The sequence below is a fragment of the Lipophrys pholis genome (genome assembly GCF_963383615.2).
Source record: "Lipophrys pholis genome assembly, contig: SCAFFOLD_46, whole genome shotgun sequence".
In the NCBI taxonomy this organism is placed as follows: Eukaryota; Metazoa; Chordata; class Actinopteri; order Blenniiformes; family Blenniidae; genus Lipophrys; species Lipophrys pholis.
Genome location: NW_028292308.1, coordinates 174,683 through 199,887, shown reverse-complemented (window position 1 = coordinate 199,887; position 25,205 = coordinate 174,683). Strand labels below are relative to the sequence as shown.

The window sequence follows — 25,205 nt, the reverse complement described above, 5'->3', positions numbered from 1 at the left end:
ACACACACACACACACACACACACACACACACACTATAAACAAACAGACGCGGATGTGTTTAACCCTTTAAATACTGTTTTAATGTAGAAAAACACCTTTTTACACAAAGAAACAGGAAATGGTTTTTAGTTGCAGGCAGAGAAACGAAGACAAACGAGGCCGAGCAGAACGAGCGTTCATCTTTATTCTTTGACTTGAAGTGGAGCGCCTGAATCCATCACCACACTTTTATTGCCATGAACAGTGGAAGAAAACAAGGTTAAAACAGACGCGTCATGTGGAGCTCATTAAGAATCATGACAAAGGAAAAAAAAAAAAAAAAAAAAAAAAGACAAACACGTAGGTGTGAAAGCGACGCAGAGCGAAAGCGCTCGACCCGCCACAGACCTGATCCTGAAAACCGGGACCTGGACCTGGAGCCGGTCCGCCTGCGGCGCTCAAATCAAACGTGACTCGCTCGGACCCCCCCTCATTGCTCGTCCTCCGCGGGGGCGCCTCCGCGAGCTCGCTCCGCCTTCTGGTCCGCGGTCTTAAGGAGACGGGAGGAGGCAGAGGTGGAGGACAAGAAGAGAAACTACGTCATTCCTTTTCCTTCACACAGTCACACTTCAAGAACCAGGAGAACACACACCGCCAGGAGAACACACACCGCCAGCAGAACACACACCGCCAGGAGAACACACACCGCCAGCGGAACACACACCGCCAGGAGATCACACACCGCCAGCGGAACACACACCGCCAGGAGAACACACACCGCCAGCGGAACACACACCGCCAGCGGAACACACACCGCCAGACTCCAGAGCGACTCGCCCCACGCCGGGCACCGTGGAGAACGACTCGCCCCACGCCGGGCACCGTGGAGAACGACTCGCCCCACACCGGGCACGGCGGAGAGCGACTCGCTCCACGCCGGGCACGGCGGAGAGCGACTCGCACGGCGGAGAACGACTCGCCCCACGCCGGGCACCGTGGAGAGCGACTCACCCCACGCCGGGCACCGTGGAGAACGACTCGCCCCACGCCGGGCACCGTGGAGAACGACTCACCCCACGCCGGGCACCGTGGAGAGCGACTCACCCCACGCCGGGCACCGTGGAGAGCGACTCACCCCACGCCGGGCACCGTGGAGAGCGACTCGCTCCACGCCGGGCACCGTGGAGAGCGACTCGCTCCACGCCGGGCACGGCGGAGAACGACTCGCCCCACGCCGGGCACCGTGGAGAGCGACTCGCTCCACGCCGGGCACGGCGGAGAGCGACTCACCCCACGCCGGGCACCGTGGAGAACGACTCGCCCCACGCCGGGCACCGTGGAGAACGACTCGCTCCACGCCGGGCACCGTGGAGAGCGACTCGCCCCACGCCGGGCACCGTGGAGAACGACTCGCCCCACGCCGGGCACCGTGGAGAACGACTCGCTCCACGCCGGGCACCGTGGAGAACGACTCGCCCCACGCCGGGCACGGCGGAGAACAAGTCATCCACTTTCACAAAAACTTTAGAAATAAACTTGTTCCAGGTAAAGCACTGCTAGCGCCACCTTCAGGGCAGAATGATCTTTTAAAAGAGAACCGTAGGGGGTCGCTGCTGTTGGAAACCGCAGCAACAGTTCTGGGGAGAATTTGTCAGACGATGGTAAACTTTGGCCCCCTTGTGGCCGGAGGAGGAATGAAAACGTTTTCTTGCGGCGAGCGTGTTGTAAACCTGGATGGTTAAAAGACACAACTACACACGGGAAACAAATACACCTCTGACGGATTACTTCACTGAAATGAGTAGAGGACAGTTTGATTGGAAAAAGAAGCAGAAAAAGCAACATTGATTCACGAGCCAATCAGAAAAGCAGCTGACTGTAGGCCACGCCCCTGTGACCTCCGATTTCCTTTTGCACGTGTTTCTGAACAAAGTCCGACATCCCGATGACGAGCGCACCGTCACTTCCCGTCAGCTACCTGAAGGGCGGAGACTACCCGTCTCGTAAGCACCGCCCACTTAGGACGACGAGCAATCGGAATCGATCGGTGAGTCACCACGGCAACGACTTACCACGGGAGAGTGAGGGGGTGGGGTTTCCAAAACAACAACACTAACAGCTGGGTGACCTTGGACCCAGCACAAGAAGGGGTGTGGCTACAGGACAAAGGGGGCGTGGCCATGCATTGACGAGCAGCTGACAGTGTTTACAGGTTTATTATTGAGCCGTGTTCATGTTCAGTGAGAATAAATAGTCTGCTCAAAATCAGCAAGAGAAGAGGAGAGAAGAGAAGAGCAGGAGGAGAGAAGAGAAGAGCAAGAGGAGAGAAGAGGAGAGAAGAGCAAGAGGAGAGAAGAGGAGAGAAGAGCAGGAGGAGAGAAGAGAAGAGCAAGAGGAGAGAAGAGGAGAGAAGAGCAAGAGGAGAGAAGAGGAGAGAAGAGCAGGAGGAGAGAAGAGAAGAGCAAGAGGAGAGAAGAGCAGGAGGAGAGAAGAGGAGAGAAGAGCAGGAGGAGAGAAGAGAAGAGCAAGAGGAGAGAAGAGCAGGAGGAGAGAAGAGCAAGAGGAGAGAAGAGGAGAGAAGAGCAAGACGAGAGAAGAGAAGAGCAAGAGGAGAGAAGAGGAGAGAAGAGCAAGAGGAGAGAAGAGGAGAGAAGAGCAGGAGGAGAGAAGAGAAGAGCAAGAGGAGAGAAGAGCAGGAGGAGAGAAGAGCAAGAGGAGAGAAGAGGAGAGGAGAGAAGAGCAAGAGAAGAGAAGAGGAGAGAAGAGCAAGACGAGAGAAGAGAAGAGCAAGAGGAGAGAAGAGGAGAGAAGAGAAGAGCAAGAGGAGAGAAGAGCAAGAGGAGAGAAGAGCAAGACGAGAGAAGAGAAGAGCAAGAGGAGAGAAGAGGAGAGAAGAGAAGAGCAAGAGAAGAGAAGAGCAAGAGGAGAGAAGAGCAAGAGAAGAGAAGAGAAGAGGAGAGAAGAGCAAGAGGAGAGAAGAGCAAGAGGAGAGAAGAGCAAGAGAAGAGAAGAGAAGAGCAAGAGGAGAGAAGAACTAGAGAGAACAAGGCAAAGAAGAGAAAGACGAAGAGGAGGGTGGCGTCCACTCGCCGTCTGTGTGTGTGTGTGTGTGTGTGTGTGTGTGTGTGTGTGTGTGTGTGTGTGTGTGAGGAAAGCGAGGAGTGGCGTCCAGTGTGGTGAAAGCTGTGACCCCGCCCCCCCATCAGTCGTTAGGGTTTGTCCGGGGTGATCACCTCCTCTCGGGGCTTGGCCCCGCCGAAGATGGCGGAGTTGGGGTTGGCGACCTGGTTGAGCGGCTCGGAGACGGTGCGAGGCTTCAGCTGCAGTCTGGGACGCTGTGCGCGCTCCGCTGCGGGTAAACAAACAAACAAACAACAGTTTCAATGAGGGACTTCTCACACTCCAAACATCCAAACTCCTGAAAAGACCTCCATTCTGCTTTTTCATTTCCACGGCAACGACAGGAACTGTGAAAACAATGTAGTTCTCATGTTGGTCCCCCCCCCCCCCCCCCCTACACACACACACACACACACACACACACTCTAGTGGACAGACGACCAAGTTGGATTGTTATTATGGTGACTGTCAAAATAAAACCACCAAGTTGGACTGTTATTATGGTGACTGTCAAAATAAAACCACCAAGTTGGACTGTTATTATGGTGACTGTCAAAATAAAACCACCAAGTTGGATTGTTATTACGGTGACTGTCAAAATAAAACCACCAAGTTGGACTGTTATTATGGTGACTGTCAAAATAAAACCACCAAGTTGGACTGTTATTATGGTGACTGTCAAAATAAAACCACCAAGTTGGATTGTTATTACGGTGACTGTCAAAATAAAACCACCAAGTTGGACTGTTATTATGGTGACTGTCAAAATAAAACCACCAAGTTGGACTGTTATTATGGTGACTGTCAAAATAAAACCACCAAGTTGGATTGTTATTACGGTGACTGTCAAAATAAAACCACCAAGTTGGATTGTTATTACGGTGACTGTCAAAATAAAACCACCAAGTTGGACTGTTATTATGGTGACTGTCAAAATAAAACCACCAAGTTGGACTGTTATTATGGTGACTGTCAAAATAAAACCACCAAGTTGGATTGTTATTACGGTGACTGTCAAAATAAAACCACCAAGTTGGATTGTTATTACGGTGACTGTCAAAATAAAACCACCAAGTTGGATTGTTATTACGGTGACTGTCAAAATAAAACCACCAAGTTGGATTGTTATTATGGTGACTGTCAAAATAAAACTACCCAGTCCAGGAGGATTTGGACTGGGAGTCATGACACCACGGAGGAAACTTTGTTCTGATGGTCTCTACTGAGCATGTGCAGAACTGCTGGTTGCTAAAGCTGGGGTGAGCAGGACCAGCGTTTCCATGGATACCGAGTTGAAGCGTCAACAAATTGTGTTTTCAGAGGCTCAGAGAAGCATGTAAACTGACCCCAAAACACAACAAGCGTTGTCCCTTTAAACTGTTGTCATGTAAACAGGTGCTAAAGCATCTCATCATGCATCCTCCAGAGGTTCTCCAGAGGTTCTGCTGCTGTGTTCCTGAACTGACCTTCAGACGGCTCCTTGAAGTCTGTCGATCCTCCACGGGGGGTCCCCTCTCTGAAGCGAGCCCCCATGCCGCCTCCTGCTCTGGGGTCACCCCTTCTGTCGCCGGGGCGACCGCCGTCGCCTCGACTCCGCCCCCCCATGTAGTCGTCACTCCTGAAACCTGTGGAGATGGACAGGTGAGTAACAAGCATGATAGATCACACTTTCAGGGGGCGGGGCCCTACTTTGGTCCAGATGTGTTATGTTTCAGCAGACGGAGCCATACTGTAGTTCAGGTGTGTTGTTTCAGGGGGCGGGGCAATATTCTGGTTCAGGTACATTATGTTTCAGGGGACGGGGCAATATTCTGGTTCAGGTACATTATGTTGTTTCAGGGGGCGGGGCAATATTCTGGTTCAGGTACATTATGTTTCAGGGGGCGGGGCAATATTCTGGTTCAGGTACATTATGTTTCAGGGGGCGGGGCAATATTCTGGTTCAGGTACATTATGTTGTTTCAGGGGGCGGGGCAATATTCTGGTTCAGGTACATTATGTTTCAGGGGGCGGGGCAATATTCTGGTTCAGGTACATTATGTTTCAGGGGGCGGGGCAATATTCTGGTTCAGGCACATTATGTTTCAGGGGGCAGGGCAATATTCTGGTTCAGGTACATTATGTTTCAGGGGGCGGGGCAATATTCTGGTTCAGGTACATTATGTTTCAGGGGCGGGGCAATATTCTGGTTCAGGTACATTATGTTTCAGGGGCGGGGCAATATTCTGGTTCAGGTACATTATGTTTCAGGGGGCGGGGCAATATTCTGGTTCAGGTACATTATGTTTCAGGGGGCGGGGCAATATTCTGGTTCAGGTACATTATGTTTCAGGGGGCGGGGTCACCTGAGGTCCAGGTGAGTTATGTTTGAGACTGATCACACTTGACACGACCTGAACCTACGACGTTCCGTTTTCCTTATCCACATTTCCTGACCTCTGACTCAACCTGTCAATCATCTCCCACACTCAAGCTCTGCAGGCCTCTGATTGGCTGCGGCTCAGCCAGCAGCACTGATTGGCCAGCTGTCTGACCGCACCTCCGCCCTGCTGATCGTAGTCGTCCTTCGAGTCGTGTCCTCCTCCTCCTCCTCCTCCTCCTCGGGGAGCTCCTCGTCCTGCAGAGGACAGGAGTGGGGGGTGGGGGGTTTAACGACGGGGACAGGAGCCGGCGGCGCCCCCCTCTGGAAGGAGCTGGGAGAGCAGCACTTCAGAGGTGGAGCTTGTTAGTCATCCATCAGCCAATCAGAGATGTTAGAGACGTGGCAGCTGGAGGTCAAAGGTCAACAGGTAGGGACCTCACAGCAGTCACAAGGAAATGGGGCGGGGCTTAGAAGGATAAGAATGAAGGAGGAAGAGGAGTCTTCTTCCTCTCAGCGTGTTAGAAAGAGCACCTCAAGACAGGTGATACAGGGTGGGCAGAAGACGACGAGAGAGGACAGAAGAAGATGAGAGAGGACAGAAATCGAGAGGGGACAGAAGAAGATGGGAGAGGACAGAGGAAGATAGGAGAGGATAAAAGACGAGAGAGGACAGAAGAAGACAGGAGACGGGTAAGGACAGAGGAAGACGAGATAGGACAGAAGAAGAAACAAGAGGACACAAGATGGAAGAGGACAGAAGAAGAAATGAGCCGAGAAGACAAGAAGAAGACGGTAGAAAACAGAAGAAGACGGGAGAGGACAGAAGACAAGATAGAACAGAAGAAGACAAGATAGGACAAAATAAGAAACAAGAGGACAGAAGAGGACAGAAGAAATGAGAAGACAGAAGAAGGAAGAAGACGAGACAGGACAAAAGACGAAACAAGAGGACAGAAAATGGAAGAGGACAGAAGAACAAATTAGAGGACAGAATAAATTGGGAGAGGACAGAAGAAGACGGGAGAAGGCAGAAGATGATGAGAGAGGACGGAAGATGGAAGAGGACAGAAGAATAAGAGGATGAGAGGACAGAAGAAGAGGAGGGAACAGAAGAAGAGGAGAGAATACAAGAAGACGGGAGAAGACAGAAGATGTCTAGAGAGGACAGAAGACGACAGAAGAAGAAATGAGAGGACAGAAGACGACGAGAGAGGACAAAAGAATAAACGAGAGGACAGAAGAAGACGGGAGAGGACAGAAGAAATGAGAGGACAGAAGACGACGAGAGAGGACAGAAGAAGAAATGAGAGGACAGAAGACGACGAGAGAGGGCAAAAGAATAAACGAGAGGACAGAAAACGGGAGAGGACAGAAGAATAAATGACAGAACAGAAGACGGGAGAGGACAGAAGAATAAATGACAGAACAGAAGACGGGAGAGGACAGAAGAATAAATGACAGAACAGAAGACGGGAGAGGACAGAAGGTGACAACACCGATCACCGTAGCATTTACATATCGTTGACATTGTGTCTCCTGTCGCGCGTCTACGTCGTGTCCATCATGTCTACGACGTCTACGTTGTCTACGCCAAGTCCATCTGGTCTACGTTATCTACATCATGTCCATTTGGTCTAAGTCGTGTCCATCTGGTCGACGTCATGTTCGTGGGCTTCGTACCTCTGCCTTCGTCTTTCCTGAAGCCGAAGCCGCCTCCACCTCGCTCTTGCCTTCGTCCCTCTGCGATGTCGACCCTCAGCGACCTTTCGCCCAACAGCTGCGGGGGTCAGAGGTCATGTTAGATGGAGGGTGAGGTCACACAGCTGAGGGATAAAAGGCGTGTGCGATACTCACGGCACCGTCGTACGTCAGAGCTTCTTTTAGAGATTCCAGATCGTCAAACTCCACATAACAGAAACCTGAAAGAATCGACACATCAGAGCGCCGCCTGCTGGAGGGAAGACACCCACCCTCCCCCAGACAGGAAGAGGACGCCCACCCTCCCCCAGACAGGAAGAGGACGCCCACCCTCCCCCAGACAGGAAGAGGACGCCCTCCCCCAGACAGGAAGAGGACGCCCTCCCCCAGACAGGAAGAGGACGCCCACCCCCAGACAGGAAGAGGACGCCCCGCCCCAGACAGGAAGAGGACGCCCCGCTCCAGACAGGAAGAGGACGCCCACCCCCAGACAGGAAGAGGACACCCCGCCCCAGACAGGAAGAGGACGCCCCGCCCCAGACAGGAAGAGGACGCCCCGCCCCAGACAGGAAGAGGACGCCCACCCCCAGACAGGAAGAGGACGCCCAGCCCCAGACAGGAAGAGGACGCCCACCCCCAGACAGGAAGAGGACGCCCAGCCCCAGACAGGAAGAGGACGCCCAGCCCCAGACAGGAAGAGGACGCCCAGCCCCAGACAGGAAGAGGACGCCCCGCTCCAGACAGGAAGAGGACGCCCACCCCCAGACAGGAAGAGGACGCCCACCCCCAGACAGGAAGAGGACGCCCCGCTCCAGACAGGAAGAGGACGCCCACCCCCAGACAGGAAGAGGACGCCCCGCTCCAGACAGGAAGAGGACGCCCACCCCCAGACAGGAAGAGGACGCCCACCCCCAGACAGGAAGAGGACGCCCCGCTCCAGACAGGAAGAGGACGCCCACCCCCAGACAGGAAGAGGACGCCCCGCTCCAGACAGGAAGACGACGCCCACCCCCAGACAGGAAGAGGACGCCCACCCCCAGACAGGAAGAGGACGCCCACCCCCAGACAGGAAGAGGACGCCCCGCTCCAGACAGGAAGAGGACGCCCAGCCCCAGACAGGAAGAGGACGCCCACCCCCAGACAGGAAGAGGACGCCCAGCCCCGGACAGGAAGAGGACGCCCCGCTCCAGACAGGAAGAGGACGCCCTGAACCAGACAGGAAGGACAACGCGCCCCAAAGACGGGAAGCTTCAGCACCGCCACCTGGCCTGACCTTTGAACTTGTCTGTCTCTTTGTCTCGGACCAATCGGACGCTGCGGAGGTTGAGCTCTTTGAAGATGATATCAATGTCGCCCTGAACTGTGTTGAACGGCAGATTTCCAACGTACGCCGTGAACGGAGGATCCGACGGCAATTCCTTCTGCTTCCTGGGACCTCCGGGACCACCTCCACCACGGGGCCTGCAGAGGAGGAGGAAGCAGAGACAGGAGGAGGAGGCAGAGACAGGAGGAGGAGGCAGAGACGGAGGAGACAGGAGGAGGAGGAGGCAGAGACAAACAGGTCTTTATTGTAGTTATCCTGCTCCATCTCAACATTGGGAGTTTCACCCCGTGGGATTAATAAAGTCTGATCTGATCATAAACCCTTCATCTCCACATCTTAACACAGGAGAGAGGACAGAGAGGACAGACTTTCTTCCCTTCTGGGGCGTCATTCCAGGTATGGGGACGATTACAGTAGAACCTGTGAGGACACGGTAAGAGTGACCCCCTGTACTGGACACGTCACTGTGCAGCGACACATGTTACCTGTTAACACACCTTAATGAGGACAACCTGCCTGACGAGGACAACAGACAGGTTCTCCTGGTAAATTTCAAGCTGAGGGACACTGAATATTCCAATAATCAGGTCCAGCCCAGGTATTTTAGCGGTTTCAGACGTTGTGGTGTCAGATTAATTTTAGAGACGTGAATAATGATGCTGCTGTGCAGCTCCTCTCCGTCCGCCACCTTATGATTTCTGCACTGTCTGCGACAAGACCGCATCCATCTACACCCTGTGCTCACTTCTGTGGGCGTTCCATAACGTCACGTAACCATCCAAAACATAACACAACGCAATGTAACGATCCATAACGTCACGTAACCATCCAAAACATAACACAATGTAACGATCCATAACGTCACGTAACCATCCAAAACATAACACAACGCAATGTAACGATCCATAACGTCACGTAACCATCCAAAACATAAAACACAACGTAACGATCTATAACGTAATGCAACGATCCATAACGTAATGTAATGATCCATAACGCAACGATCCATAAAGTAATGTAACGAGCCATAACGTAATGTAACGATCCATAACATAACGATCCCTAACGTAACGCAACGATCCATAATGTAATGATCAATAACGTAATGATCCAAAATGTAACACAACGTAACGTAATGATCCACAACGCAACAATCCATAACGTAATGTGACGATCGTAATGTAACGATCCAAAACATAACACAACATAATGTAATGATCCAGAACGTAACGATCCACAACGTAATGATCCATAACGTAACGCAACGATCCATGACGTAATGATCAATAACATAACATAACGATCCACAACGTAACGTAACGATCCAAAACTAGGGTTGCACCGATACCACTTTTTTTTCAAAATGAGTAGTGTATGAGTTAGAGATGTCCCGATCAGATCGGTAGATATCGGATCGGGGCCGATATTGGTGATTTGTAAGTGATCGGGAATCGGCAAATCCAGCCGATCACCCCGCCGATCTAAAAAAATTAAATAAAAAACTTTTCCCAGTCAGCTGCCGTAAAGCGAGCCCCGTGTGCGACCTGCCGTAAAGTGCCGTTGGACTATTTGCTTCACCACAGTCCCGAGAGGTGGAGCAGCAGAGCTTCACCACAGTCCCGAGAGGTGGAGCGCCAGAGCTTCACCACAGTCCTGAGAGGTGGAGCACCAGAGCTTCACCACAGTCCCGAGAGGTGGAGCACCAGAGCTTCGTTTAACACAACTAATCTGATAAGAAATCTAAAAAGTAAACATGCGGTGGAGTACGCTCAGCAAAGACCATCATCCGTGGACAAAAGATGACGTAATGCCCCCCCCCCCCCCCCTCCTCCCCGCTACGTCACCTAATAACCACAACAATCAGGGACTAGAAGCTCGGGTGGAGCTGCAGAAGCTAGAAGCAGGCGGAGCGGGGCCATAGACCTATAAAACTAGAGTTATATATAGTAGTTTGTGTTTATGTGCAGGAGTCTACTTCTATATTTCTATGTGGTCTGTCTTCTTCTGTGTTCTTGTTGTTTGGTGAGTCACAGCGCCCCCTACAGGCAACTGGGTTCTTCTGATTGGTTTTACTGAATACTGTTTATGTTGTAGTGTTTTATACTTTATATGTTAGTCAAACTGATTCTCTGGGTTTCATTTTTAATTCTTTTTATTTGCCACAAAATGCAGGAGAAGTAGTTTAAGTTAAGATAAATAAGAGAAACAAGACTGCAGAGTGGAACTGTTTGGTTCTTCTGACTGAATCAAGTTTAAATAAGTTCTGAAGTCGTTCTGAGAAGAATTCTGATTCAACAATAATTTCTAGGTAAACAAAGCTTCTGCCAGTAGTACTTTTAGCTCCAGACATCTTAGTTACTCCTAAAATACTCTATTGAGTATCTGTGCAATAGCAATGTGAGTATCGGATCGGGAAAGTATCGGTATCGGCCGATACTCAATTCTGAAAAATCGGATCGGTATCGGGGGCAGAAAAGTGTGACCGGGACGTCCCTAGTATGAGTACTTGCATTTGAGTACTCACCGATACAGAGTACTTAAATTTGTATTTATTTTTTTATGGCACTGCCACTTCTGTTAGAAATCAATTAATACTGATATTTGTGGAAGTTTCCTTTCATGATCAATGTATAGTTGAATGTGGTACAGGACAGTATTCATCTAGTTTGGTTTATTAGTTGTGGGTGGGTAACCAGGAGGGAAGAGGGTTTTCTGTGGGCTGTCCTGACATGGTTTGCCTATTGGGTGATGTCAAAATAAAAGCTCATCTTTTACGGATTGATTAGTAGAAAAGATGTACTTATCGAGCCAATTCCCAATGTTGTCTACCGTAAAAGTGAAACTATTGTCCACTGAAATTATACGACTTGCAAAAGATGTGTCATGTCCCGTCCTTCCAGCCAACAAACCTTTAAAGTACACGAACTTACCAAAGTAAGTAAACACAACGTTTACTCTTACTTTGCGTGTTGGACGTACAGTTCAATCGCGGGCCGCCACAACAACGTTATACTTTGGCAGCAAGGTGCCACAAAATATCGTCTCGCAAAACAATGGTGCACAAAAAAAATCTAAAATCAAATCAAAACTAGATTTTAGTTTTGTTTTTTAATCTTCGTTTTTTTTCTAGGCCAAATCGCCCAGCCCTAATGTATACAATAAATACATATATACACATGTATAGAAGATGCATAGCAGATAATTATTAAATAAGATTTAATGTAACTTGAAGGAGCACAGAGAGTCCCTGCAGTCCCCTTTGTTGTGGTCCCAGTGGACAGGAGGAGGTGATCTCCACCTTTACCACATCAAACACTTCGTACTGAAAATGATTACAATCTCAACATAAAGTCCATTTTAATGAAACATTCTGCTGCAAAATACAATGAAATGTCAAATAAATCCTAGAACTCCTGTAGAACCTCCTGCCGGTGGTTCCTAGAACTCCTGTAGAACCTCCTGCCGGTGGTTCCTAGAACTCCTGTAGAACCTCCTGCCGGTGGTTCCTAGAACTCCTGTAGAACCTCCTGCCGGTGGTTCGTGGGGCTGATCGGAGAGTTTTGCAGCAGATTGTTTGACTGGAGTAAAGTTCACAGCAGCGCCCCCTGCTGGAGGCTGTCCCTCGTTAAGGTGCGTTACCAGTTAAAACCTCTGTGCTCCACTATTTGTCTGCTCTTAGCGGGTTCCTCGTCCAAGGTTCTACTGTCCACAGAACTTAGACGTCTTTCAGCAAGTTTCTCAGACTGACCGTCTGGAGGCTTGTTGGAGCTGCTGCTACGTCACCTGGCTTCAGCAGCTACAGTACTGCCTGTGTTCAGGCTGTTCCACCAACCCCCCCCCCCCCCCCCCCGTTTTGCACAATTAAAATCCAATTTTGCTACAAATTATAAATCGATGAATTCGTTGTTTGGCCCCGCCCTAGTATACATCTTGGTGTTGCTTCAGTTATGTGCCTTTAAATAACCAGAACATATTTGGTTCGTTCATTATCAACTGGACCTACAATTTGTCCCGGTGACCCTCCAGAGACAGGAACCTGTCTTCATGGGACAGTTGGCCTTGGATTGTAAGGTGTCCCTCCAGCTAGGCCTGTCACGACAACCAATTCTGCTGGACGATAAATTGTCCCAGAAAGGATTGTGATAAACGATAATATTGCCTTTTTGATACCATTTTTCCACTAATGTATTAATAATGGTATAATAATGCAAGTATACCCTTTTAAAGATAAATAAACTTATTTCTTAAGAATATTTAAAATTGAAATTGTATTATGAAAAGAGATTGTAAATCTCCAAAATAAATAATCAAAACCACCTCATCCCCCCCCTCCTACTCTCGGGGTCTCATGCTGCTCTCAGGTGTGCCAGGTGCCCCCCCCCCCCTCCTCCCCACACTAGAGTGATTGACAGGCAGTGTTGGGAAGGTTCACTTTCTACATGAACCAGTTCAAAGTTCAGTTCACAAATTTTAATATGAACTAGTTCAGTTCATAGTTCTACATTCATAGTTCTACATTCATAGTTCCAAAAATAAACTAGTTTTTCAATATGTATGTACGAGCTCTGGAGTTACGTGATGCCCCTGAACGCATCAACCAGTTTCAGCAGCATGAAGCTCGTTAACCCTTAAAAAGCCGAGTCGTCCTCAGAGCAAGTAAAATATAAGAGTAGTGGCCTGTCGTCCAGAAAGTACTGTAACCATACCAAGATGAAGTACTAATGGTGAGACAGAGTCTGAGGTAGAGCTGCTGTCTTCTCCTTGTTTTAGTCGTGATGCTTCACATGTTGATGACGTAGGCGGTGGAGCCACTCTGGGGGCTGCGGTTGCCAGATCGGCTGTTTTCCCCCGACATGTTAAGGCCCGTTTACAGTGAGTCTTACTGGGTTTTCACTGGAAGGATCAGGAGTCTGGCAACTCTATAAAACTACATTAAACTGAGAGAGCAGCTCACTAACACCAGAGTGAGAGCAGCTCACTAACGCCAGAGTGAGAGCAGCTCACTAACACCAGAGTCAGAGCAGCTCACTAACGCCAGAGTCAGAGCAGCTCACTAACACCAGAGTGAGAGCAGCTCACTAACACCAGAGTGAGAGCAGCTCACTAACACAAGAGTGAGAGCAGCTCACTAACACAAGAGTGAGAGCAGCTCACTAACGCCAGAGTGAGAGCCGCTCACTAACACCAGAGTGAGAGCAGCTCACTAACGCCAGAGTCAGAGCAGCTCACTAACGCCAGAGTGAGAGCAGCTCACTAACACCAGAGTGAGAGCCGCTCACTAACACCAGAGTGAGAGCCGCTCACTAACACCAGAGTCAGAGCCGCTCACAGTGACGTCTTTGGTAAAGGAAACATGAACCATCTAACTGACCAAGTCTTTTCTGGAAAGTAACACTGCTAAATTCAGCTTGAGTACTTTAATGAAGTTAAAGGAGTTCGAGGTCAATGAGTGGATGAATGTTCTCCAGGTGGTTCTGAGCCACAGAGAGAATGTTCTCCAGGTGGTTCTGAGCCACAGAAAGAATGTTCTCCAGGTGGTTCTGAGCCACAGAAAGAATGTTCTCCAGGTGGTTCTGAGCCACAGTGTGAATGTTCTCCAGGTGGTTCTGAGCCACACAGAGAATGTTCTCCAGGTGGTTCTGAGCCACAGTGTGAATGTTCTCCAGGTGGTTCTGAGCCACAGAGAGAATGTTCTCCAGGTGGTTCTGAGCCACAGTGTGAATGTTCTCCAGGTGGTTCTGAGCCACAGAGAGAATGTTCTCCAGGTGGTTCTGAGCCACAGTGTGAATGTTCTCCAGGTGGTTCTGAGCCACAGAGAGAATGTTCTCCAGGTGGTTCTGAGCCACAGAGAGAATGTTCTCCAGGTGGTTCTGAGCCACAGAGAGAATGTTCTCCAGGTGGTTCTGAGCCACAGAGAGAATGTTCTCCAGGTGGTTCTGAGCCACAGAGAGAATGTTCTCCAGGTGGTTCTGAGCCACAGTGTGAATGTTCTCCAGGTGGTTCTGAGCCACAGTGTGAATGTTCTCCAGGTGGTTCTGAGCCACAGAGAGAATGTTCTCCAGGTGGTTCTGAGCCACAGTGTGAATGTTCTCCAGGTGGTTCTGAGCCACAGAGAGAATGTTCTCCAGGTGGTTCTGAGCCACAGAGAGAATGTTCTCCAGGTGGTTCTGAGTGTGAGAGTGAAATTGAGCACAGGAAACAAACTTGAGCGAAGAAAAGTGTAATCTGAGTAAACAAACTTATTGTGTTTAAGAACATAAATCTCTCTCCTCTCTCTCTCATCCCTCCATCTCTCCTCCAACCATGTCCTCATCCCTCCATCTCTCCTCCAACCACCTCCTCTCTCTCCTCTCTCCTCCAACCACCTCCTCTCTCTCTCATCCCTCCATCTCTCCTCATCCCTCCATCTCTCCTCCTCTCTCCATCTCTCCTCCAACCACCTCCTCTCTCTCTCATCCCTCCATCTCTCCTCATCCCTCCATCTCTCCTCATCCCTCCATCTCTCCTCCAACCACCTCCTCTCTCTCCATCTCTCCTCCAACCACCTCCTCTCTCTCATCCCTCCTCATCCCTCCATCCCCCCTCCCTCCAATGCTGCAGTCAGTTAGGGTTAACCCTAACCCTTCAGTTCATTATTTTTTAGTCTCAATTTCATGATTTTGATTGATACAAAAATACTCAGTGAAAATATAAATAACATTTTATATTGCAGAGTCTCTGTTCCACCTGCACAGTCTCTGTTCCACCTGCAGAGTCTCTGTTCCACCTGCACAGTCTCTGTTCCACCTGCAGAGTCTCTGTTCCACCTGCAGAGTCTCTGTTCCACCTGCACAGTCTCTGTTCCACCTGCACAGTCTCTGTTCCACCTGCACAGTCTCTGAGCTCAGTGGACTTGGTGAGAGAACATGGGAGGTTCTGGTCGTGGTCATGTGATGAGAACTACTTAAACATGGAACCTGATTAATCCCGGGTGTTTATTGATCTAATCATGGATCCAATAGATGCTGAGGATGGTTCCGTTACTCTGCTTGGGGAAGAGCAGCAAGTTGTGCATAAAGTCTTACACACACACACACACACACACACACACACACACACACACACACACACACACACACACACACACACACACACACACACACACACACACACACACACACACACACACACACACACACACACACACACACACACACACACACACACACACAGTGACGCAGGAGGCTGTAAACACTAATGACGGTTTCCTGGAGACTCTGCAGAGGTTTTAATAAAATGAGCTCCGTCATTTCGGCTCTCCAACATCCGTGAACCTCCGTTCTGACCGAGTGCTGCACCTTGAAACAAACCTCTTCAAATCTGTCTGCCCCACTGAGCGGCCTGAGAACTCCCCAAAACCCGCCGCGAGACAGAGAACCTTCCCGGGCTGAGAGGACGACACCGGCCGGGTCCACCTGCAGCCTCATGCTGCTGCAGCCATGCGGGCAGCCGCAGCCGAAGCACCACAGCCGCCTCCACCGGGCCGGATCTCCGCCGTGCTGGTCGGCGCCACATGGCTGCGGGTCGATAGCGGTCTAGAGGCGGTTAGCTCACTGCGAGCCGCTAGCCTCGGAGCTCCACAGACCTCGGTGTTTCCTAGCCGCTGTTTCCGGCCACCCGGTGCCGCTGCACGGCCGGCCTAGAAAGCACGAGCCGCGTGGAGCCGCAGGGCCCGGCCGGCAGGCTCCCGGCCGCGGCGGAAATCGGTACGCCGCTCTGGTGGAACCTGTTGGTGGCGGAGCGCGGCGGAACCACTGCCCGGGAGAACACTCACCCTCTGCCGCTGCCGAAGCTGCCGTAGGCCCGGTCCCGCTCATCGTAGCCGTCGTAGTCCGCCATTACTGCTGCTGTGTGGAGGGGGAGGTCCTTCACGTCACGCAGAACCAGTTTAGCTGCCCGCGCAGCGCCGCAATAAAAAACCCCAAAACTTCAGTTTATTTGGTTTTACTATGAGTTTTACTGACATTATCCTGATTTTCCACTAAATTCTTTCAAATATGCTGCCACATATTGTGTGTGTGTGTGTGTGTGTGTGTGTGTGTGTGTGTGTGTGTGTGTGTGTGTGTGTGTGTGTGTGTGTGAGAGTGTGTGTGTGTGTGTGAGTGTGTGTGTGTGTGTGTGAGAGTGTGAGAGTGTTGGGGGGGGGGGGGGGGTTATGTAGGCGTGTGGTGTCATTAAATCCCCGTTACCACTGCTCAGTATGTGTCTGTACTTTACAGTGCAGTACTAGTACAAATCAAATCAAGCTTTATTTTTGCAGCACGTTTCATACAAGGTGGGAGCACAAAGCTTCACATACTATGGAAACAGAAATAACACACACACACACACACACACACACACACACACGCACACACACACATGCACACACACACACACACACACACACACACACACATGCACACACACACACACACCACCAACCCCAACTGCCGTATCAAAATATAAAAAGTGATGTCAGAATGTTTGGCCCTGATGATGCAGGACAGAAAACACCACCCCAGGGGGCCGACCACACTGAGAGGAGCCACAGCCTGGAGCTATGGGGGACCCCGACCCAGCAGGTCCTGGTCCTGACACTAGAAAGTCCTGCAGTGACGGTAAAAGCCTGTCTCTCTGGCCTTCAGGACCCAGAACTAAAACCTCAGTTGGTCCTTGATGAGCTGGAGGACGTTCTCTGCCATCCATGATTGTAAATCTAGAATACAGTTAAAAAGGCGTCTCATGGCCCTGTGTCCTCAGGAGACATGGCACTGTACAGCTGTGTATCATCAGCATAGCTGTGAAAGCTGATGTCTCCTGATGACGTCCCCAAGCAGCAACATCTGAAGATTAAAAAACGTTGGACCTGAAATTGGACTTTGGGGAACTCCACACTTGATTCTCTGGGTTCTTGAGGAGCAAGTATCCATACTGACATGAAAGGGAGGATCTGAGAGACGAGGGGAACCAGTTAAGAACAGTGCCAAAGAGTCCTACCAGGGTTTGACGTCTATTTAACAATATGTGGTGATCGACTGTATCAAAGGAGCGCTAAGATCCAGCAGCACCAGGACGGAACGGTTCTGAGCCGCCATGTTAGCCCTGATGTCATTAACAGTCTTTACCAGGGCTGTTTCGGTCCTGTATGGTTCCGTACTGTACCGTTCGGGTTTTTGTGTGTTTCCACTGACAAAAGTTGCTGATAGTACCAAAAGCCGCGGTCCCAGCCGGGACGGGGCGAGACAGGTTTTCACGGTGTCCCACTGAAAAAGTTGTGGGTGGTGCAGAAGAAACCACGAGCACAGGCTACGATTTGCTTCACCCCTCCGTTGAGGTAGCTAGCGCTGAGGAAGGGTCTCAGGAGGCGGAGCTACAATGCAGCCGTCTGCTGATTGGTCAGTGAGCATCATCAGTCTGGACAAGCAGCAATATTTAAATATGTCCTCTATAAACCCTCCGCTCTGGTTCTCATGCTGCTGCGTGCTCACTGCTTGTTTAGTGAACTGGTTAATGGAATGTGGTGCTCCACTGCCCCCTGGTACCCTACCCTACCCTACCCTACCCTACCCTACCCTAAAATACCATACCATACCATACCCTACCCTACCCTACCATACCATACCATACCCTACCCTACCCTACCCTACCCTACCCTACCCTACCCTACCCTACCCTACCCTACCCTACCCTACCCTATCATACCCTACCCTACCATACCCTACCCTACCCCACCCTACCCTACCCTACCCTATCGTACTGTACTGATGGAGGATCACACTGATGGAGGATAAGACTGATGGAGGTTTAGACTGATGGAGGTTTAGACTGATGGAGGTTTACTAATGGAGGTTTAGATTGATGGAGGTTTACTGATGGAGGTTTTAGACTAAGGGAGGTTTAGACTGATGGAGGTTCAGAGTGATGGAGGTTTACTGATGGAGGTTTAGGCTGATGGAGGTTTAGACTGATGGAGGTTCAGACTGATGAAGGTTTAGACGGATGGAGGTTTACTGGTGGAGGTTCAAATGGATGGAGTTTTGCTGATGGAGGTTCAGACTGATGGAGGTTTACTGATGGAGGTTTAGTGATGGAGATTCAGACTGTGGAGGTTTAGGCTGATGGAGGTTTTGACTGATGGAGGTTTACTGGTGGAGGTTCAGACTGATGGAGATTTAGACTGATGGAGGTTCAGACTGATGAAGGTTTAGACTGATGTAGGTTTACTGGTGGCGGTTTAGACTGATGGAGGTTCAGACTGATGAAGGTTTAGACTGATGGAGGTTTACTGGTGGCGGTTTAGACTGATGGAGGTTCAGACTAATGAAGGTTTAGAATAATGGAGGTTTACTAATGAAGGTTTAGAATAATGGAGGTGTACTGATGAAGACTCAGACTGATGGAGGTTTACTGATGAAGGTTTAGAATGATGGAGGTTTACTGATGTAGGGTTTATACTAAGGGAGGTTTAGACTGATGGAGGTTCAGAGTGATGGAGGTCTACTGATGGAGACTCAGACTGATGGAGGTTTTAGACTGATGGAGGTTTAGACTGATGGAGGTTCAGAGTGATGGAGGTTTACTGATGGAGGTTCAGACTAATGGAGCTTTGGACTGATGGAGGGTTAGCCTGATAGAGGTTTACTGATGTAGGTTTAGGCTGATGTAGGTTTAGACTGATGGAGGTTCAGACTGATGAATGTTTAGACTGATGGAGGTTTACTGACGGATTCTTCTCGGTCGAATATTAGACTGATGGAGGTTTACTGATGGAGGTATATACTGATGGAGGTTTACTGATGGAGGTTTAGACGAATGGAGGTGTAGCCTGATGGAGGTTCAGACTGAATGAGGTTGACTGATGGAGGTTTAGGCTGATGTAGGTTTAGACTGATGGAGGTTCAGACTGATGAAGGTTTAGAAGGATAAAGGTTTACTGGTGGAGGGTCAAACTGATGGAGGTTTGCTGATGGAGGTTCAGACTGATGAAGGTTTACTGATGGAGATTCAGACTGATGGAGGTTTAGGCTGATGGAGGTTTAGACTGATGGAGGTTCAGACTGATGAAGGTTTACTGACAGAGATTTCCTGATTAAGGTTTAGACTGATGGAGGTTCAGACTAATGAAGGTTTAGAATAATGGAGGTTTACTGATGAAGGTTTAGAATAATGGAGGTGTACTGATGAAGACTCAGACTGATGGAGGTTTACTGATGAAGGTTTAGAATGATGGAGGTTTACTGATGTAGGGTTTATACTAAGGGAGGTTTAGACTGATGGAGGTTCAGAGTGATGGAGGTCTACTGATGGAGGTTCAGACTAATGGAGGTTTAGATTGATGGAGGTATACTGATGGAGACTCAGACTGATGGAGGTTTACTGATGGAGGTTTTAGACTGATGGAGGTTTAGACTGATGGAGGTTCAGAGTGATGGAGGTTTACTGATGGAGGTTCAGACTAATGGAGCTTTGGACTGATGGAGGGTTAGCCTGATAGAGGTTTACTGATGTAGGTTTAGGCTGATGTAGGTTTAGACTGATGGAGGTTCAGACTGATGAATGTTTAGACTGATGGAGGTTTACTGACGGATTCTTCTCGGTCGAATATTAGACTGATGGAGGTTTACTGATGGAGGTATATACTGATGGAGGTTTACTGATGGAGCTTTAGACGAATGGAGGTGTAGCCTGATGGAGGTTCAGACTGAATGAGGTTGACTGATGGAGGTTTAGGCTGATGTAGGTTTAGACTGATGGAGGTTCAGACTGATGAAGGTTTAGAAGGATAAAGGTTTACTGGTGGAGGGTCAAACTGATGGAGGTTTGCTGATGGAGGTTCAGACTGATGAAGGTTTACTGATGGAGATTCAGACTGATGGAGGTTTAGGCTGATGGAGGTTTAGACTGATGGAGGTTCAGACTGATGAAAGTTTAGACTGATGGAGGTTTACTGACGGAGACTTCTCGGTCGAATATTAGACTGATGGAGGTTTACTGATGGAGGTATATACTGATGGAGGTATATACTGATGGAGCTTTACTGATGGAGGTTTAGACTGATGGAGGTGTAGCCTGATGGAGGTTGACTGATGGAGGTTTAGATTGATGGAGGTTCAGACTGAATGAGGTTGACTGATGGAGGTTAAGATTGATGCAGGATTACAGGAAGTGGATCGGAAGTGGACCGGAAGTGGACCAGAAGTGAACCAGGAGTGAGTCGGAAGTGGATCAGAAGTGGAACAGAAGTGAACTAGAAGTGGACCAGAAGTGAACTAGAAGTGGACCAGAAGTGAACTGGAAGTGGACCAGAATTGAAATAGAAGTGGACCAGAAATGGACCAGAAGTGAACTGGAAGTGGACCAGAAGTGGACCAGAATTTAAATAGAAGTGGACCGGACATGGACCAGAAGTGAACTGGAAGTGGACCGGACATGGACCAGAAGTGAACTGGAAGTGGACCAGAAATGGACCAGAAGTGAACTAGAAGTGGACCAGAATTGAAATAGAAGTGGACCGGACATGGACCAGAAGTGAACTGGAAGTGGACCAGAAATGGACCAGAAGTGAACCGGAAGTGGACCAGAAGTGAACTAGAAGTGGACCAGAAGTGAACTGGAAGTGGACCAGAAATGGACCAGAAGTGAACTGGAAGTGGACCAGAAGTGAACTAGAAGTGGACCAGAAGTGAACTGGAAGTGGACCAGAAATGGACCAGAAGTTAACTGGAAGTGGACCGGAAGTGGAGCAGAAGTGGACCGGAAATGGACTAGAAGTGGTCCAGAAGTGGAGCCGAAGTGAACTAGGAGTGGACCAGAAGAGTACTAGAAGTGGACCAGAAGTGGACTAGAAGTTAACTTGAAGTGGACCAGAAGTGGACCAGAAGTGAACTAGAAGTGGACCAGAAGTGGACCAGAAATGAACTAGAAGTGGACCAGAATATAACTAGAAGTGGACTGGAAGTGGACCAGAAGTGTTGACCATAAATGGCCTTGAAGTGGACCGGAAATGAACAAGAAGTAGACTCTAAGTTGACCAGAAGTGGACCGGAAGTGGACCAGAAGTGGACTAGAAGTGGACCAGAAATGAACTAGAGGCGGACTGTAAGTGGACCATAAGTGGACCAGAAGTGGACCAGATGTGGACTAGAAGTGGAGCAGAAGTGGACCAGATGTGGACCAGAAATGGACTGGAAGTGTGACAAAGACACAAAACACATTTTGGTTCTGAACAAACTTTATTCACGTCTCAGGACTTAAAGATCAGCTCACAATATGGTTTTATCTCCAAACACATTTAATACAAAATACACAGTCCAAAGGCTCTCAGTGCAAATAGACCAACTGCTAACGGGCCCCAGAGACCTGGTCCCAGAGACCTTGTCCTAGAGACCCGGCCCCAGAGGCCTGGCCCAGAGACCTGGCCACAGACACCTGGTCCTAGAGACCAGGCCCCATAGACCCGATCCCTGATCCCAGAGACCCAATCCCAGAGACCCGGTCCCGGAGACCCGGTCCCGGAGACCCGGTAAGGATACGTGTGTGTCCTCTGCTCACAATTGAAAGTGCCGACTCATCGTCCTCAGAAGACTTGCTTTTATCTGTAGTTGTACACCAGGTTCTCAACGAGTTCTCTATGGGTCCAGCTGAGCTTTGTGCTGAAGAAGGCCTCCTGGAGCAGTGCATTGTGGGACGCCAGGTGAGAAAGTTGTGACAAGCTCCAGGTGAAGTGCACTTGGTTTCATCTTGAATCTCGTGGTGGCTTCAGTCAGTCGTTTACAAGGTGAAACATGAGAAGAATCAATCATCTGCAAAATGTAAGACTTACTGTGTTCAGCCGCTGGACCACAGACACACCTTCATGTGACCTCCACATGACCTCCACATGACCTCCACATGACCTCCACATGACCTCCACGTGACCTCCACATGACCTCCACATGACCTCCACGTGACCTCCACATGACCTCCACATGACCTCCACATGACCTCCACATGACCTCCACGTGACCTCCACGTGACCTCCACGTGACCTCCACGTGACCTCCACATGACCTCCACATGACCTCCACATGACCTCCACGTGACCTCCACGTGACCTCCACGTGACCTCCACGTGACCTCCACATGACCTCCACATGACCTCCACGTGACCTCCACGTGACCTCCACGTGACCTCCACATGACCTCCACGTGACCTCCACGTGACCTCCACGTGACCTTCACGTGACCCCCACATGACCTCCAGAGCACATCACATGACCTTCGTCAGAATACAGCCAGAATAGTCCATTTAAAATCTGATTATCGTCAGAACACATATTACAGATTAGTAAAAATACAATGAGATTAAAGTCTGAAAAAGTCAAATGAAACTCATATTAGAATAACATTGTAGTCACAATAAACACAGATTGCAGTCAAAATACAGGTTACAATCATCAAAGTCAGACTACAGTCAGAATGAAGTCAGACTACAGTCAGAATAAAGTCAGACTGATGTTAGAATACAGTCGAACTAAAGTCAGACTACAGTCAGAATACAGATTAAAGCCACATTGAAGCCAGATTACAGTGGGATTACAGTCACACTGGATTGGAGGTGTAGATGAGGTGCGGTCAGAGGTCAGAGGTCAGAGGTCAGAGGTTAGAGGTCAGAGGTCAGAGGTCAGACCATGTTTGTGATTCAGTGGCTGAAACCAAACAACGTATTTCACTTTGAAAATATTCTTCTTTATCTTTACAAAAGTCTCCAACATAAAAAAGTTTCATCCCAGTAGTTTTTCTATAAAGACCAACGATCGTCAACATCTGGATTCTGCTACGACTGAAGTTCAGACTAAACTCTGCTACACCTGAACTGTGTGTGTGTGTGTGTGTGTGTGTGTGTGTGTGTGTGTGTGTGTGTGTGTGTGTGTGTGTGTGTGTGTGTGTGTGTGTGTGTGTGTGTGTGTGTGTGTGTGTGTGTGTGTGTGTGTGTGTGTCTGATAGTTCTGACAGCATGAATAGATCTAAAATATCTCAAACAAGTTTCTGTCCTGTGCTTCTCTCTCTGGACCCTCGGGGTCAGGGGTCAGGGGTCAGGGGTCAGGCGTCAGGCGTCAGGGGTCAGGCGTCAGGCGTCAGGGGTCAGGGGTCAGGGGTCAGGGGTCAGGGGTCAGGTCACCGAGGGTCATCCTCCTTTGACCTCCTCACGGTCTCCCTGGATTCTTCTTCTTCTGCGTTGCTCAGTCATTCTTCGTCCCCCGCAGACCTGGAGGAAGTTCTACCTGCATCCAACCCGTCCAGGCTGGAGTAGTATTTAGTAGTATTCAGTAGTGTCCAGTAGTATTCAGTAGTATTCAGAGGTGTTCAGTTGTGTCCAGTAGTATTCAGTAGTATCCAGTAGTGTTCAGTAGTATCCAGTAGTGCTCAGTAGTATTCAGTGGTGTTCAGTAGTGTTCAGTAGTATCCAGTAGTGCTCAGTAGTATTCAGTGGTGTTCAGTAGTGTTCAGTAGTATCCAGTAGTGCTCAGTAGTATTCAGTGGTGTCCAGTAGTGTCCAGTAGTATTCAGTCGTGTTCAGTAGTGTTAGTAGTATTCAGTAGTGTTCAGTGGTGTCAGTAGTGTTCAGTAGTATTCAGTAGTATTCAGTAGTGTCCAGTAGTATTCAGTAGTGTTCAGTAGTGTCCAGTAGTGTTCAGTAGTGTCAGTAGTGTTAAACAGTGTTCAGTAGTGTTCAGTAGTATTCAGTGGTGTTCAGTAGTGTCCAGTAGTGTTCAGTAGTATTCAGTAGTATTGAGTAGTGTCCAGTAGTATTCAGTAGTGTCCAGTAGTATTCAGTATTGTTCAGTAGTGTCAGTAGTGTTCAATAGTATTCAGTAGTATTGAGTAGTGTCCAGTAGTATTCAGTAGTGTCCAGTAGTATTCAGTAGTATTGAGTAGTGTCCAGTAGTATTGAGTAATGTTCAGTAGTGTCAGTAGTGTCAGTAGTGTTCAGTAGTGTCAGTGGTGTCAGTAGTGTTCAGTAGTGTTCAGTAGTATTCAGTAGTGTTCAGTGGTGTTCAGTAGTATTCAGAGGTGTTCAGTTGTGTTCAGTAGTGTTCAGTAGTGTCCAGTAGTATTCAGTAGTATTCAGAGGTGTTCAGTTGTGTCCAGTAGTATTCAGTAGTGTCCAGTAGTGTTCAGTAGTATCCAGTAGTGTTCAGTAGTATCCAGTAGTGCTCAGTAGTGTTCAGTGGTGTTCAGTAGTGTTCAGTAGTATTCAGTGGTGTTCAGTGGTGTTCAGTAGTGTTCAGTAGTGTTCAGCGGTGTTCAGTAGTATTCAGTAGTATTCAGTAGTATTCAGTAGTGTTCAGTAGTGTTCAGTAGTATTCAGTAGTATTCAGTAGTGTTCAGTAGTGTTCAGTAGTATTCAGTAGTATTCAGTAGTGTTCAGTAGTGTTCAGTAGTATTCAGTAGTATTCAGTAGTGTTCAGTAGTGTTCAGTAGTGTTCAGTAGTATTCAGTAGTGTTCAGTAGTGTTCAGCGGCTGCAGCAGGAGCAGTGGCACCTCCTCCACTTCACTTCAGTTTTAGAACAGATTTAAAATGACAGGTCTGGTTCCTCCACAGAGACCTGATGGTTCCAGAACCAGGTTCCTCCCGGGGAGAACAGAACCTCTGCAGCAGCTCAGACTCGCGATCCGGCTTTAAGTCTTGTTTTAAAACTCATTTTTATAAACTGAT

At 49.1% G+C, this 25,205-nt stretch overlaps 1 protein-coding gene across 1 annotated transcript; it reads right to left on the bottom strand.

Annotated features, from left to right (window-relative positions):
• Window positions 1-57: 57 nt before the first annotated feature.
• Window positions 58-16,644, bottom strand: eif4h (eukaryotic translation initiation factor 4h). The gene is made up of 8 exons (XM_080493653.1): window positions 16,298-16,644; window positions 8,434-8,621; window positions 7,317-7,381; window positions 7,143-7,239; window positions 5,640-5,717; window positions 4,567-4,725; window positions 3,214-3,329; window positions 58-530 (listed from the first exon to the last, which is right to left on the bottom strand). Exons 1-8 carry the CDS (start codon window positions 16,360-16,362, stop codon window positions 471-473), a joined length of 828 nt encoding a protein of 275 aa, XP_080349779.1. The 5' UTR covers window positions 16,363-16,644; the 3' UTR covers window positions 58-470.
• Between the last annotated feature and the right edge of the window lie 8,561 nt (window positions 16,645-25,205).

What these genes read in the sequence shown, in the direction of transcription:
- eif4h (XM_080493653.1), bottom strand. Translation starts at nt 16,362, where the DNA reads ATGGCGGACTACGACGGCTACGATGAGCGGGACCGGGCCTACGGCAGC. An exon ending in AGAGACAGACAAGTTCAAAG is followed by an intron (nt 7,382 to 8,433) that starts GTCAGGCCAGGT and finishes CGATTCTTTCAG; the next exon opens with GTTTCTGTTATGTGGAGTTT. An exon ending in GGGCCAAGCCCCGAGAGGAG is followed by an intron (nt 531 to 3,213) that starts GTGATCACCCCG and finishes CGTCTCCTTAAG; the next exon opens with ACCGCGGACCAGAAGGCGGA.